The sequence below is a fragment of the Gambusia affinis genome, linkage group LG21, assembly GCF_019740435.1.
Source record: "Gambusia affinis linkage group LG21, SWU_Gaff_1.0, whole genome shotgun sequence".
Classification (NCBI taxonomy): Eukaryota; Metazoa; Chordata; class Actinopteri; order Cyprinodontiformes; family Poeciliidae; genus Gambusia; species Gambusia affinis.
In genome coordinates, this window is record NC_057888.1 from 7748496 (window position 1) to 7763261 (window position 14766).

A 14766-nucleotide genomic window follows, 5' to 3' on the forward strand; every position below is an offset into this window, starting at 1 on the left:
CTCGGCATAACACCTGTTGGAGGAACAGATAAACGGACTGTGTGTCTGCCTGCTACCGGAGAACCTCTATTCCCTTCAGGTAGGAAGATTTACGCGCTCCGTCTTCACTGTACGCTCCTTTAACAGGTTCAGAAAATAAAATATACCTCTGACTCCCGTCTTTGACGTAACTGAAGGGTTGTCATTTAAACAGCATTTAAAGTTTCGAGCCGTGAATTTTAACTAAACCGACATAAACCGATTCTAACTCATAGATTAACTTTTGCTTTATGTAAAAGAAACGCTCGTTACGTTTTAGTTATTACCTTGTTTTGTCTTCTCATAAAACTCTTGTCAGATTACGAAAAACCTCTCTGTAGATAAGCATCCTAGCGTTTTATTAAGCTATGTTTAATTAAAAAATGTCCTCTCACATTACTGGTAGATTGTATTGTTTACACGTAAATGAGATGATGATAAACATAAACAACATTTACTCCCCTTCTTTGCTGGCTGATGCAGGCTATTTCCCAGAAATGACACGGATGATACAGGAAAGCACAGTATTGCTGAATGAGTTGATTAATTTACTTTCAAATTACCCAACTACCTCCGGAAAAACACCACTGCAAACACACACACACACACTCACCCCTGCACGCACAGGCACGTACACACACATATCTATCTATCTATCTATCTATCTATCTATCTATCTATCTATCTATCTATCTATCTATCTATCTATCTATCTATCTATCTATCTATCTATCTATCTATCTATCTATCTATCTATCTATCTATCTATCTATCTATCTATCTATCTATCTATCTATGCTGTAATTTTCTTTTCAGCAACAACTGACTTATCTAGTGAATAACTACATTAAATTTGTCATGATCCATTTATTAGAAATAACAGTCACAAACTCAGGAAGGCAAAAGCAGCCATGGCTGTCCTACAGTCACATGGGGAAGCTGTCCAGTCAGTGGGAGAAACGTGCAGTGGCAGGGAAAGCTAGATTTGGCCTAATCTTGTTAACCGGATTAACGCTTCTCAAGACTTAGTAATGTCACCCCACAGGGAGAGAGAGAGAGAGAGAGAGAGAGAGAGAGAGAGAGAGAGAGAGAGAAAGAGGGAGTAGATGGGACATCAGTGTGCTGGATTTCTTTGATAAAGTATAAGGCACTTTGTGTAACCCTCCTAGCACCCAAAAATAAACTCTGTAATTAGAATGCATGATATAACAGACAAACAGTTCTTTTCGAAAGAGGAAGTGTGGCTTAATGTCACTTAGCAATGAAGAGTATAAATGTTTCAAATGTTTGTTTTCAAATAAAACACATGTTTATAACAGTGGATGTAGGTTGATATTCAGTGATGCTGTGAATTAACTGATGTTGAAGTTTGAAAACTGGGTCATCTTTTTGGAGAACTATTAATATAAGCATTTTAATGGGTTTAATAGCAGTGCACTAAAACACATGGAACAATATAATATTACAGGAACATTGACTGTCATGCTGCTAGAACTGCAGATCAGCTGTTGATCTGCAGGTAGTTTTCCCACAACACTGTATGTTGTTGTGGCCGGAAAAGTCACCTAAAGCAAATGATGTGGGTTAATGCAGTGGTCCTTAAGCAACAGAGTCATGCAACTTTTAGATGTGTTCCTTGTCACACATGCTGGGATTAAAAGGCTAACCTATCTCCCCTGCATGCAGTCAAGTACAAGGCTCTACTAAAGAACTAATTTTGGAGCCAGGTGAGCTGAGGACTGGAGTTTGAGCCCACTGGGTTAATTAAGGGAAAGTAAAATATTGACATTATCTGCAGTTGCACATTTTCTCATTTACTTGTCAGAAAAAAAACCCAGGAAGAGCAGTTAATGCCTCATCAGATGTTTTGTGCTGATGGTGAACATGTAAGAAATAAAAGCTGCTTTCTTCAAAAGCAGTTTCTTAGCTGGTTAACTTTATGCTCACAAACAGCTTACATGGTTTGTCTATTGACACTTTTTTGCTGTTGTTATTTCAGTTATTTCCAAGATTTTTCCCCCATAATCCTCTGGCAAAAAGTGTTTCTAGCTGAGAGACTGTTCAAATGCAAAAAATAGCATTTGTTACTGTTTAGGAAGTAAAAGGTTTATTTCCTAAACATCACATTATTATAGGATGGCACCACACCAGGTAGTCAAATTCCAACTAAATATAATGTAGAGTTGTCTAAGGTGTCTTAGTGTGCAACAGCAGACATATCTGCTTTGTCCATTAAATTATTATTGATCAGGTTTACTGTAATGTGCAGGGGAAGCCTCAGAAGCACAATATTCATAGTGTAATGTCATCAGTATAGAAGACCCTGGCTCTTGCTGTAACTCTATTTTTAATTGCTAAGCAGCCAGATTTGTTGAACTATGATCACTGTGTAAGAAATTAGAAATTAGGAAACTGAACGAGTTAATTTAGTCCACAATGGTACCAACATCCAGCTATTTTGCAATGTTTAAAGAGATTTCTGGTGCACAGGATGGTGGTGCCCGGGGTCTGGTGCCAAGTTATGTAAGGATTTTAGAGTTCAGATTGGGGGTAATTTTCCCTCAAAGTTCATGCAGAAGGGTCTAAGGAGCTGTGGCACTGAGAAGAGGAGGCTAGCAGAGGAAAATGCTGTAGTGGACAAGTTTGTAGTTTACCTTAATGATGATGATGTAACATGGAGGTTTCAGGAAAGATACCAGCAGAGCAGCAGAAGAACCAGCAGCTGCACTTTAAGACCCCATGGACTCTGGTTAGTTCAAATCATGGCTTTGCTTTTGACTACGAGACGTCCTCTTTTCTTCCTCTGTGAATCTCTGTCATAGTAGAAACAAATGTTGTATGGTTGTCAGAATGAGGAAACAAAAAATAATGACCAAATTGAATTGATTAAACCTCGAAAGGAAGATTAAACATGTCTGAAACGGTTTAGACTTTAATTCCCTAAACCTTTTATTGTTCATTTAACAATAAAATTTGTGAACAAGGTGTACTTGCTTGTGAGTTGCATTACAATGTATTGAACAGCTTACAGGAAATCTGCTTGCAACCAGAACTTCTGAACAAGGTGGACAATATATTTTTGTCAGCGTTGTCAGGCTCGAAAACATTACCCTTATTTGTTGTGATGTTAGGAGAGTTTTTCACAAAGCCTGACTTCATTTTCTGAAGAAAACACTTAATATTCTTGATATTTTGTATTATGTAAGTGTTTTGTAAAGTCTTTTACTGCTTCATTGAGGTTCAACCAGACTTGCCTCATCATACTCCTTATGAAACTATTTTTATCATTGATTGAGATAATAATTTGTATTATGAAATTTCGAGTTGTTTGCTTAAAGGTGAGGTTTTTATAATGTCATAGTCCGATTAGACCAGAACTTTAGGTGCCTTGTTTGTTTTGTTTTGTTTTGTTTGTTCCAAGTCAAAAGTGGACTGAAGCCACTTTACACAATGTTAAGTAATAAGACCCAAAATTACTTTTCCAACAAAACCTAGACAAAGACAACTGTAAATATTGTAAGAATAACTGAGTAGTTTTTCTGCTTTTCCTTTTATCAGTAAGATTAACACACTTTCTGTAGTGTTTTCTGTTATATCTGGCTGCATTTAGACAGTTTCAAACCAGAAATGACATACACAGATATTTGCAGACACTCCCTGAAGCACGTAAAACATATAAACCTGACATGGAAGTAATCATTTCCTGCCTCTTCTCTGTATACTGTAGATTGTTTGGTTTCAATGCAGAATAAGCGGAAGTGTTCACTTTAGAACCGAATATGTAAAAGACTTGAGACCAATGGTGTCATATTAAGTTTTGGGTGTGAATTGTTGTATTTCCGCTTGCTGTTAGAATGTAGCTCCTTTACTTTCAAACTAAACTGTCAAAAGACATAAAGAGAGGAGAGCAGAGGTTTTTAGTGACAGGCCCAGTTGAAAACTGAACCCGAAGTACTAAAAATATCTTGTGACCCAGTTTGGACCACCCTAGCTCTTCGGTTCTGGATCTTCATGAAACCACTGGCAAAAGACGAGTTAATTAATCAAACAGACTTGCAGCCAAGACACTTGAAGCTTCTTTTCAATAAGATTTAATTTAAAAAACGGGTCATAGATATTACAAAGTGCTCCTTTATGTCCCAAAATAAGTCTTTTTGTTAGATTTCATATGCTTAGTATAATTTAAAACCATTTAAATTGTCTTATACGCCAAATTTTGCAAGGAGGCCCATTTATAACCACTGAAAAGAAGACAAAAAAAAAACTTTGTAAAAGCCTTTTGGCCTGTTGCCAATCTCAAGCCAACATTTAAGGAGAAATTGACCTCAATTTATTTATATCGCAGATTAATGTTTTCTGTTTGATTTGAGATGAAAAAATGCTTTAATCTCCAAAATTAGATAAATTTTCTGTTAAGATCAGAAATTAGCTGCAGTCAAGGCATGTCACTGTGAAGTCTGTTTTAGCTCTACTTGTTTGGATCTAATTGTCTGTGAGACAGTTAATCTTGTCAGAGGCAGTGGTGCACCGCCTCTTACCCCAATTTACCATGAAAATTATCTGCCTTCCCTGTAAATGCAGGGCAAGCAAAATTGAAAATAGTTTCAGTTTGCAGACTTCCTCCTTCAGAGGATGAAGGATGATGCTAAGAGAGTCGTACACAGCAACTTCAAACTTCTGAACTATCGCTTTAATATTTGATCCAGGTTGAGTTGATTTCTAGATGATTTTGGATCTCTCACCTCTACGTCCTTTGTTGCTGTAGCAGAGCCCCTAATTAAATCCTGATCATTTCTGGACCGTTTGAAAGGGAAATGGAACAGAATGTTTAGGGACAGGCTATTCTGAGCAACAGCAACCTGCTTACAGGGACAGTGACCTGATAGGCCAAAATTAAAAAAAGAAATAAAAAAAACATATCTTACAGTCAGAGTTTAGTCAAATGGAACTAAAAATTAATTTGATTTGTTTTATTTTTCTTACAGGTGAACACCATGAACTATGTGGGGCAGCTGGCAGGCCAGGTTCTGGTGACGGTGAAGGAGTTGTACAAAGGAATCAATCAGGCCACCCTGTCAGGCTGCATTGACGTAATTGTGGTCCGACAGCCTGACGGGACGTTCCACTGCTCTCCTTTCCACGTCCGCTTTGGAAAACTAGGAGTCCTACGCTCCAGGGAGAAAGTGGTGGGTTCCTAATGTTGGTTTAAATCAAATGGTTGCAGCTGTTTGGGATCTCTTTAGAGTCTGTTGGGAAGATTTTGCTATATGGAGGTGAATTTGCCTAATCTTGTTAACAAGATTTAGAAGTACTTTGCACATATAATATGCATATAAACCTCTATTCTATAAGAATAGAGGTTTTGAAAAAGGGGAATTTTGTTATTCCTTTGCCCTGAATTTATTTTATCATGATGATAAAAAGTTGTTTTTTTTCTATTCTTATTTTGTTTCTTTAATAATGCCAGAATTTGTACATACATAATTAATCACCAAGTAAGCCAGACACTGTGTTCACTGTTACTCAGTAATTGCAGCCAGTTTTAACAAATGCTGTTTTAGTCTCTTGAGTAAATTGTTGGATGACAACTTTGTACTTTATCCATCCATCCATCCATCTTCTAACACCCTTGTCCCGAATGGGGTTGGGAGGGGTGCTGGTGCCTAACCTTATACTTTAACTGGACTAAAAATATATTCAAGTAGTGCTGCTTTTACTTAGTACAGCTTTTGGAGATTCTAGCCACTTGGACCAAGTCTAATGTACCGTTTCTCATAAAGATAACTATAGCCAGCAATTCATAGAGTGTAAAGCAGCTATTTGTTTTGAAGCCCACAACAAACATTTTCCCTCTCTCCTGTACCTATAGACTCTGCGGCAGCCTACAGAGTACTTTGAAGAGAAGAAGAAGCTAAAACTCAAATCTCACTTTGCCCCATTCAAAAAAGTAATATCATCTGCTGTAGAGGTACACGAGTGTTACACTGTGCAGGAAGTAGTCTGCGGGTTTCACTGCTGGTTTAAAGCATTCATTTCTGTAGAGAGGGCACATGGGAGAAAACACACTTGCCTCTTATTTCTCTACTGTAAAATTTCTGCATCTTGCAATTTGATTGGGTTTAAGATAATTTCTTCATGTCACATTTCTAGTGCTTTAGTTGTGAATTAACTATTTCAGCTGCATGCTATACGCATGCATTTTTGCTTAACGCGCAGGTAAAAATCGTCCATCCGTTTTCTGTGGCTCAGCTCAAAGCTTCAGGTTAATCTGGGGCACAGAGCTATGCTAAGATTGTGGTTTTCTGTTAAGCCTCATTGTTGCTTGTTTCAATCTGAAGCAATCTGAGTATGGGGACTTGCCTCACTGTAATGTGCTGTGTTGTTTCGGATTCTGCAGATTGACATAGAGATCAATGGAGAACCTGTGGAACTGCACATGAAGCTCGGAGACAATGGAGAGGCCTTTTTTGTGCAGGAGGCAGAGTGGAGCAATGTGAGTTTTGCACTTTTTAATTACAATGAGTTAATTTCACTATGTTTCACCTTAAAATAACTTGCAAAACTAGTCATCCCCCTGAGCTCTTTCATCTTTTGCCACCTTACATTCAGAAACATCTGTGTGTTTTATTAAGGCTTTATGTGACTGTACAGAACAAAATAGTGAGTAATTGTGAAATGGAAGTGAAATGACATAGTTCTGCAAGTGTTTCTTACCACCAGCATTGCACACAGAGAAAATAAAATGTCTTTGCAAAACTTGAGCTCCTTTTGCCAAATTTGCAGAGTGCAGGACTATTAAATACCATGTCAACAAACTTGCTGTTGTGCAATACCCCTTAAATTTACAAATGGAAAAACAGTTGCACTGGGCTTCATCAAGGTGAGAAGGGTTTCAGAAACATTTACCATAGATAATTTTCTCTTCACTTCTCAGCGATGCGCTACTATGTGTTGGTCTGTTACATGCAATTCCTGTGAAAAGCTTGTAGTTGTAATGTGACAAAATGCAAAAACAATCAAATGGTTTGAAAACCTTTCCAAGCCACTGTCTTTTTTGGTCATTGTGTAAATATACTTTCTGAAATAGGAGATAATTCCTGCCCACTTGGTGACGTCACCCATCCCCACCGAGGAGGTTCTGATCCGGAGCAGGGAAGCCAGATGTGTGGGGTCCACAGAGAGCTGCCAGCCCCCTGTTGTCCCAGAGCCGGACTCGACAAATCCCCAGCTTTGCTCGAGCTCATCCGGCAGGAAGAAGAGGCGACGCAGGAGGAAGCACAAAGCCGAGCCGCGCAAGGAGGAGCCGACGTGTGCAGGAGGAGAGCAGGAGCTGTGTGACGCCAGCTCAGATGAGGAGCAGCATGCAAACAGCGGAAGGTGAGCATAAACTGAACTCTGATCCGCTGTTTAGAGACAATGTTACTAATATTATTCTCTATCGTCAGGGCATCATCGCTGTCAATAGTGAAGGACAATGTGGAGCAGAGGCAGCACTCCCCTCTCAGCGCCCTGGAATGGGACAGCTACCCTTTCTCTGATGGGGACTGGTCTCCCTGCCCTATGTACGAACTTCTCACTCCATGCACAAACGTTCTTACACCTCCTGCACTTTAACATTTTGGCATATTACAACCACTAACATATCAATTTCATTAAAATGTTTGGAGCTGAACACCAAGTGATTCATAATTGTGAAGTTGAAGGAAAATGGTGAACACAGTCTACTTTTGGATTATTTAATCCTAGTCTTAAAGGCCTCAGAGGTCTGTTAAAGAACATTAGTGAATACGCATCATGAATGGCATAGAACACAATAAGCCAGGGAGCATTAATCAGAGAGACCAATTCCATTCCTCCAGAGCAACTACCCAGTAACTTTTAGACAAATCCCTTTCACCCCTTTCCTTCTCATGGCCAAATAAAAATCCAAACCTAAATCCAACAGAGAATCAGTGGTAAGTTTTGAAAATAGATGTTCTCAGGTGCTCTCAATCTAATCCAACTGAGAAAAAGGCAAAAAGTCCAGCTTCTAGATGTCCTAAGATGTTAGATTTATATCCCAAAATACTTGGATCCAGGGTGTTCATGCATCCTTAAAAAGTCTTAAATTTATATTTAAAAATGTAAGCTGTCCTTGAAAATGCTCATCACAAGCCTTAAATTTTGTTCTGGCATGATTATTTTTCATGTTTTTCTTGCTGGACTCCTCTGGCTAAATTTTGAGTCACATGCAGACATCTTCATTGTAATTCTGTCACCTGTCATGGATGAGTGCAAATGTATCACCAGTTGGCTAGACAATGTCAGTTTTAGCCCATAAAAGGCAGCTGGATCCCCCATTCATCCCCAATTCAAGCTGATATTAAAAAGGTCTTACATTTGACTTGTTGAGACCTGCAGATACCCTGGTTGAATAGAAAATATGTTGTTTTGAAAAGTGTTTGTGACATTTCCAAGACATTTTAGATTCATTTGTCGGCAGGTTTTCTTTCATATCACAATTACTCACTACTTTGTTTTGCTCTACCACATAAAGTAATAAGGTTCAATAGTTGTGAATGTTTTTAAAAGCAGCTGTAATTATAATAAGTCAGGCAAATAAAAGAAAACAAAACTCTCCCTTGAGGTCCTAAGTGCTGACTCAGTGGAAACGTGTTTCTTGCTTGCGTCAGGAATCTGTCCGAACCAGCCTCGCCCAAAAGCGACTCTGAGCTGATGGTGAAGCCGACAGAGAGCATGTTTAGGTCTGAGTCCCACATGCAGTGGAGCTGGGGGGAGCTTCCTGAATCAACAAAGGTACAGATCTTAAAGTTACAACGATGCTCTCACTTCCACCACACAAAGACTTACTCAAAACAAGTTTTAATGATGTGTTTCTATATTTTAACTTCCTTTGTCTGCGTCCAGGTCAATAAAAAGTCTGAGACAAAGACACTGAGCATCACCCCGTCAGAGAGCACACATTTCAGAGTAATTCTGAGCTCAGCGGCCATGGAGGACGAGCCGATTGTCCAGCAGAGCTCATCAGAGTCCGTTTGTAACATTGTGAAGCCAGAACCTCGGACGGTTAAGCCTCGTCAATGCAGCTGCAGCCCACAGCTCCCTGAGTCACGTGGTGCAAACAATAAGCAAGACTTTTCAGATAGAAAGTCGAGCAGCTTTTCCTCTCAATCAAGTCCTGCAATTTCAAATTCCAACTCGAATAACGTACAGAAGCCAAAGTGGACGTCTTCGCCTCCTAGTTGCAGGAACAGCGGTTCTGCTCCCAGTACAGGAAGCAGTGAAGCTGGAGAGCCTCTGACAGGATGTCCTGAAGCAAAAGCTGCATCTAAGACCACAGACTCACCCGTCAAAAGGAAAGGTAACGGTCTTTATGCCCTGTTCTAGAAAATCACAATGCTTTTTGTACTTTTCAGAATGTAAGTCTAAAAAAAGACAGAATTAAAAGGTATTTTAATCCAACTCAACACATTTATTGTCTCAAAAGAAACATTGAAGAGAGAAAATTGATAATGTCTGAGTTGACTTCCTCCAGATTTCTGTATGAGAAAACAACTACACCCAGTTTGAATGTATGTGGATGCTAACGGGAAGGATGTGGTTTCTGTTTGGGCCCTTAGTTCAGACTCTTGTCTGGGACTCCTCTTCGTTCACATGTAGAAGTCAAAAAAAAAAAGAAAAGAAAAGGAAGTGAAACAAAGTGAAGTCATTGCTATGAAGACATTCAGAGATTTTGTTTTCTCTTTCTTTAAAAGTTGTGAGGAAGAGGAGCCAACACCAGGGGCCTGAGGATATTTACCTGGAGGACCTGAGCGCCCTTGAGCCGGACGTTGCCGCTCGGTACTTCCCAAAAAGGTGCAAAACTGGAAATTCTCTGAGATTTCAATTCATTTATAACAAGCCTCCAATGTAAAGAAGCAAAATCCCAGCAGACGTGACATGGACTGTACACTGCTATGATTTTAATATCTGAATTTGAACTGTCCGTATTTCAGTGAGACTGAGCCGGTTCCTAAGCACTGGGTGGAGACGGGTCGGCGCTCCGGGTCCCAGTCCCCCCAGTCAGTGGGGAGCGCAGCGGCAGACAGCGGAACAGAGTGTCTGTCCGACTCAGCGAGCGACCTGCCTGATGTTACACTGTCGCTGTGTGGAGGCGTGGGCGAAAACTCAGAGATCTCAAAAGGTGATGGGTTGTCTTTATTATGAACTAAAGCTATCACTGCTTTACAGTGTTCATTGTGAGGAACTAGTTTAGTTTTTCTCCCCCTCTCTTCGCGTTGCATCTCCCCAGGAGAGAACTCCAAAAAGTTATGAAGTATAAATACATATATAGTAGTATGTATTTATATGAGCATGTCTATTCTCAGGTTTTTTAATTGCCTGTGAAGGTGGAGGAAAGAAATCCTCATTTAAAATAATCTTAGCTTTTTAAACAATTTCAGTTAAAAGTTTTGCCTTTTAAAAACTTTAAGGGGAAGTTTTTAAATTTGTTTTAGTTTAGCATGATCCTGCTGGGTGTGTACAAACGTTTTTGATCGGAGGGAGTTTTAAATGTGAAACAGCACAGAAGCTGTAAGATGAAGGTTCAGCGAAGCTTGATAGAAACACGCCTTATTATTACTGCTTGTACTGTTGTAGACATTTATCCTTATTTTAACGTTTTTTCTGAACCATATTTTTGTATGTAATTCTAATTCTAATTACATTTTGTTTTTAGTTTATGACTCAAGAAAGGCTTTGAGTCATAAACTCCTGTTTTTAGCCGTTTCTGGTATTCATTATCTGCCTATTATTCACAAATTCCGATTCAGAACAAATTATTGTCTCTCGAAAGGAAAAATTGTGTTTATAGCAGTAATTAAACACATTAGAGCCAATAAAACATAAAAGACAATATAATAAAAAAAATCAGATATAATAAAAGCTGACATCCAAACCTGACCTAAAAACGTAAGAACAAGTCTATAAAGTGGTAATAAATGTAAGAATCATAGACAAAAATAGGATTTATACAACTACCTCAACATGTTTTACATATCATTACTGCAGAGGTGCCAATTAGCATGTCTTTTAGTTTGAGGGAGCATGTTTTTCCGTTTAGTAGGCGGAAGAAGAAATTATCTTAAAATGTGAAAAAGATTAAAATAATACAAAACTTAATTTAGAAAATGATCTGTTGGCTGAACCTCTGTCCGTTTTTCTTTAGAGAAATTCATGGAACACATGATCTCCTATAATGACTTTGCCGAGAATCCAGCGATCATCGACAATCCAAACTTGGTGGTCAGAATTGGAAACCGGTGGGTCTCATCAGCCCAGCATATATCCCATTCCACATTTTTGCTCAAACATCTTAAGATTAACAATCAAAATATATTTCTTTTCTAGATATTACAACTGGACTCTGGCAGCACCTTTGATTCTATGCATGCAAGCTTTCCAGAAAAATCTTCCGAAGGTATCGTCTGGTCTAACGCGTTTTTCTCGAGCTGCTTGAATAATTCTTTCTCATAATTGAGTTATTTGAATTTCAGACAACAGAAGAGGCCTGGGTGAAGGAGAAAATGCCCAAAAAGTCCGGACGGTGGTGGTTCTGGAGGAAGAGCAGCACAAAGCAGGTGAAAATTAAAATTGGTTGCGCAACCTTATGACTCACAAATGTGGAGGACACTGGAGTTCCAGTTTGCATTGCAAATGAGGAATACACTGCCCAAAAGCCTCAGCAATCTCATCATCTTAGATTTGCATCATTATGTAAAGGCATTTTCTTGTTAAATAAGCTCTCACTTTTAAAATATCTACATCATCTTCCTACTCTTTGTGTTCTTAGCTGTCAACTGAGAGCAAGTTGGAGAGACAGGAGTCTGCGAGCAGAGAGAGCCCTGCCCTCCACCAGGCCCCAGATACCCAGTGAGTCAGCAGCTGGCACGTATGCAGAGTCCTAACAACAATACAAAACATGTCAACACGAGTTGTGTTGGGTAAACAAGTCCCACACAGGACGGATTAGCATATTAGTCAGTGCTGAAGTCTTGTGACTTATAAACCTATGACCAATAAACTCATTAAGAGGCAGAGACACAGAAAATATGTGAAGAAATGATGACTAAACTCACATGGTTCATAATTATCAGAAAAAATTGTTCAATTGGTAAATTTGAAAGGTAATCAGCATACATATCTGCAGTGTTAAGTACCGGTAGAGGATATGAAGTGTGGTAAATGTAGGAGAGTAGATATGCCGCCCTCTAGTGTCTGTAATAGGTATTGCTTCTTGCCAATTCTTAAGTTATTTGATAATAAATTCTGAAAAAGAAAAGTTCAGATACATTTTTAAATCTTTTAATTTGATACGACTTTCATACCCATGATGATGTGTAGGTGTGCGTGTGTGTGCGTGTGTGTGTGTGTGTGTGTGTGTGTGTGTGTGTGTGTGTGTGTGTGTGTGTCAACTTGTCACCAGACCTGTTCACCATCTCTCTCCTGCAGGCAGAAAGCTTCAGAGTGGTCCAGTGATGAAGAGACCAAAGAGCTGAATGGTGCAGCACCATCCATGAAACCCACTGAGCGCGTGCAGAGTGAAGGAGCGGCTACATGTCACTCTTACAGGAAATCCCTCCGTCTGTCGTCTCATCAGATCGTAAGTTCAGCAGTGTGAGCTGCGTGGTTTAGACAGAAACAGGGGACAAAAAGGTTTAAGTTGTGTGCCAAACAATAATAAAATTCTGCCATTCTTCATCAGAATCTGTGTTTTATGGAAAAACAACAATTTGGCATTTTGAAATGAAAGAAAAATCAGGTACCAAGTACATTCTGGATGTCTCCAGGAGGTTTTTTTTTTTACAAATGAAAATTAACACAGAAATTAAATCACCAGAATATTTATTGAACCATTATTGCTTGGTGCTTTTTAAGAGTCTGCGCTTCACTCTCGCCCTACCTTCAAAGTAAACTGGAAAGTGTGTAGAGGAAGCATTCAGTTTTAATGGATTTTCATATCTTCAGTAAATAAAATTAGAATATGCATTATTGATAGCATCACTCTATGTGAAATTAATCTATATCATGTGTTTCACTCAGTAACATTCTAATTTATTTGGTGTATTTCAGCTTCTGAACTGTTTACCTTTTGCAGGCCAGCCTGAAGCTGAGAGACGGCCCGAACGACGTCACGTTCAGCATAACCACTCAGTACCAGGGAACCTGTCGCTGCGAAGGAACCATCTACCTGTGGAACTGGGACGACAAGGTCATCATCTCGGACATCGATGGCACCATCACCAAGTATGGAAAATAACCACACTTTCCTCTGAAAATAAAAATGTAGAACACGCTACTGAACATGAAGCCACCAGCTGATCAAATTCATATTTGCAAAGTTTATTATTACATATACGTTTGGAGTGATTGAGCTCAACGAGAGATCTAACATTTAAATTTAGTTTTGGGTGAATTTAATTGCCCACACCTCCTTTAACAATTGGTGTTGCTTAGATTAGTTCACTGATTGTAAAACAACCAGTCAATCAAATTTAAATTCTCATGTTCTGATTATCAGCAGACATTTTTAAGTTCAAGCCTTCTTCACTACTCAGAATCAAATAGATCTTTGCATCCACTTACAGCTACCCGAGAATCATCTGCTGAGCAATCGGTTCAACTCCACCTAAAATTCTTGTTACATTGACAAGAAAACTCAGTCTGCTTTCCAAAATAGCTTGACCTGGTAGTTGTTTCCATTTCTGATTGAGAAAGCAAAACAAAACAAACAAGAAAACTTTGTCCTGGCACATTTCTTTACAGATCAGATGTTTTTGGTCAGATTCTGCCTCAGCTTGGCAAAGACTGGACTCATCGGGGAATCGCAAAGCTTTACAACTCAGTGCATGAGTAAGACCGATCGTTTGCATCCATTATCACATCAGGAAACGTTAAACTAAAACAACTCAGCCAGCAAACATCTGACTGTTGCAGGAACGGGTACAGGTTCCTGTACTGCTCGGCCCGAGCCATCGGCATGGCTGACATGACTCGCGGATATCTGCACTGGGTGAACGACAGCGGCACGCTTCTTCCTCAGGGACCTCTCATGCTTTCACCAAGCAGCCTCTTCTCTGCCTTCCACAGGTGGGAAATCCTCTGACTTTTATCTGATCAGAAGAGATACTGATGCTTACTGACGTGAGATGTGCATCTGCTGGAGAAAGTCACACAATGGAAGCGAGAAAATTGCAGCAAAATTACAACTGGAGCTTGAAAATGCAGATCTGTGCATTTAATCCTGTTTTTGAGATGCATTATGTGCTTCCAGAATCAGCTGCGGTGTGTTAGAGGATTCATTTATGATTCTTTTTTTCCTTTAAGAGAGGTCATTGAGAAAAAGCCTGAGAAGTTCAAGATCGAATGCCTCACAGACATCAAGAACCTGTTCCACCCAAACACTCAACCTTTCTATGCTGCCTTTGGAAACAGGGAGAATGTGAGTAGAATACCTTTACTCCTGCACTATTAAAGTTTTTTATTTTAATCTGTATAAAATCATCTGTTTGCTTTTGCGTTCCTTCCTCATTAGGATGTGTTTGCCTATAAACAAGTGGGCGTGCCTGCGTGTCGGATATTCACAGTGAATCCTAAGGGGGAGCTGATCCTTGAGCAATCCAAAGGCAATAAAACATCGTAAGTAGCAACAAATCACTTTCTGTCAGCTGTTCCTCCCATACAAATGTTTTAATATTTTCTCTTGTGATG

At 39.3% G+C, this 14766-nt stretch overlaps 1 protein-coding gene across 1 annotated transcript in view; it reads left to right on the plus strand.

Moving 5' to 3' along the window:
• Window positions 1-14766, plus strand: part of LOC122824296 (phosphatidate phosphatase LPIN2-like) — a 16612-nt gene continuing 1846 nt past the window's right edge. Inside the window, exons 1-19 of the mRNA XM_044104728.1 lie at window positions 1-79; window positions 5004-5204; window positions 6416-6511; window positions 7106-7395; window positions 7464-7580; window positions 8691-8814; window positions 8926-9379; window positions 9774-9873; window positions 10014-10201; window positions 11225-11318; window positions 11407-11476; window positions 11553-11636; window positions 11849-11928; window positions 12508-12658; window positions 13154-13302; window positions 13822-13908; window positions 13993-14145; window positions 14383-14497; window positions 14591-14694. Of these exons, the coding sequence (XP_043960663.1) occupies window positions 5013-5204; window positions 6416-6511; window positions 7106-7395; window positions 7464-7580; window positions 8691-8814; window positions 8926-9379; window positions 9774-9873; window positions 10014-10201; window positions 11225-11318; window positions 11407-11476; window positions 11553-11636; window positions 11849-11928; window positions 12508-12658; window positions 13154-13302; window positions 13822-13908; window positions 13993-14145; window positions 14383-14497; window positions 14591-14694 (2648 nt within the window). The 5' untranslated portion in view covers window positions 1-79; window positions 5004-5012. The remainder of the gene's footprint in view (window positions 80-5003; window positions 5205-6415; window positions 6512-7105; window positions 7396-7463; window positions 7581-8690; window positions 8815-8925; window positions 9380-9773; window positions 9874-10013; window positions 10202-11224; window positions 11319-11406; window positions 11477-11552; window positions 11637-11848; window positions 11929-12507; window positions 12659-13153; window positions 13303-13821; window positions 13909-13992; window positions 14146-14382; window positions 14498-14590; window positions 14695-14766) is intronic.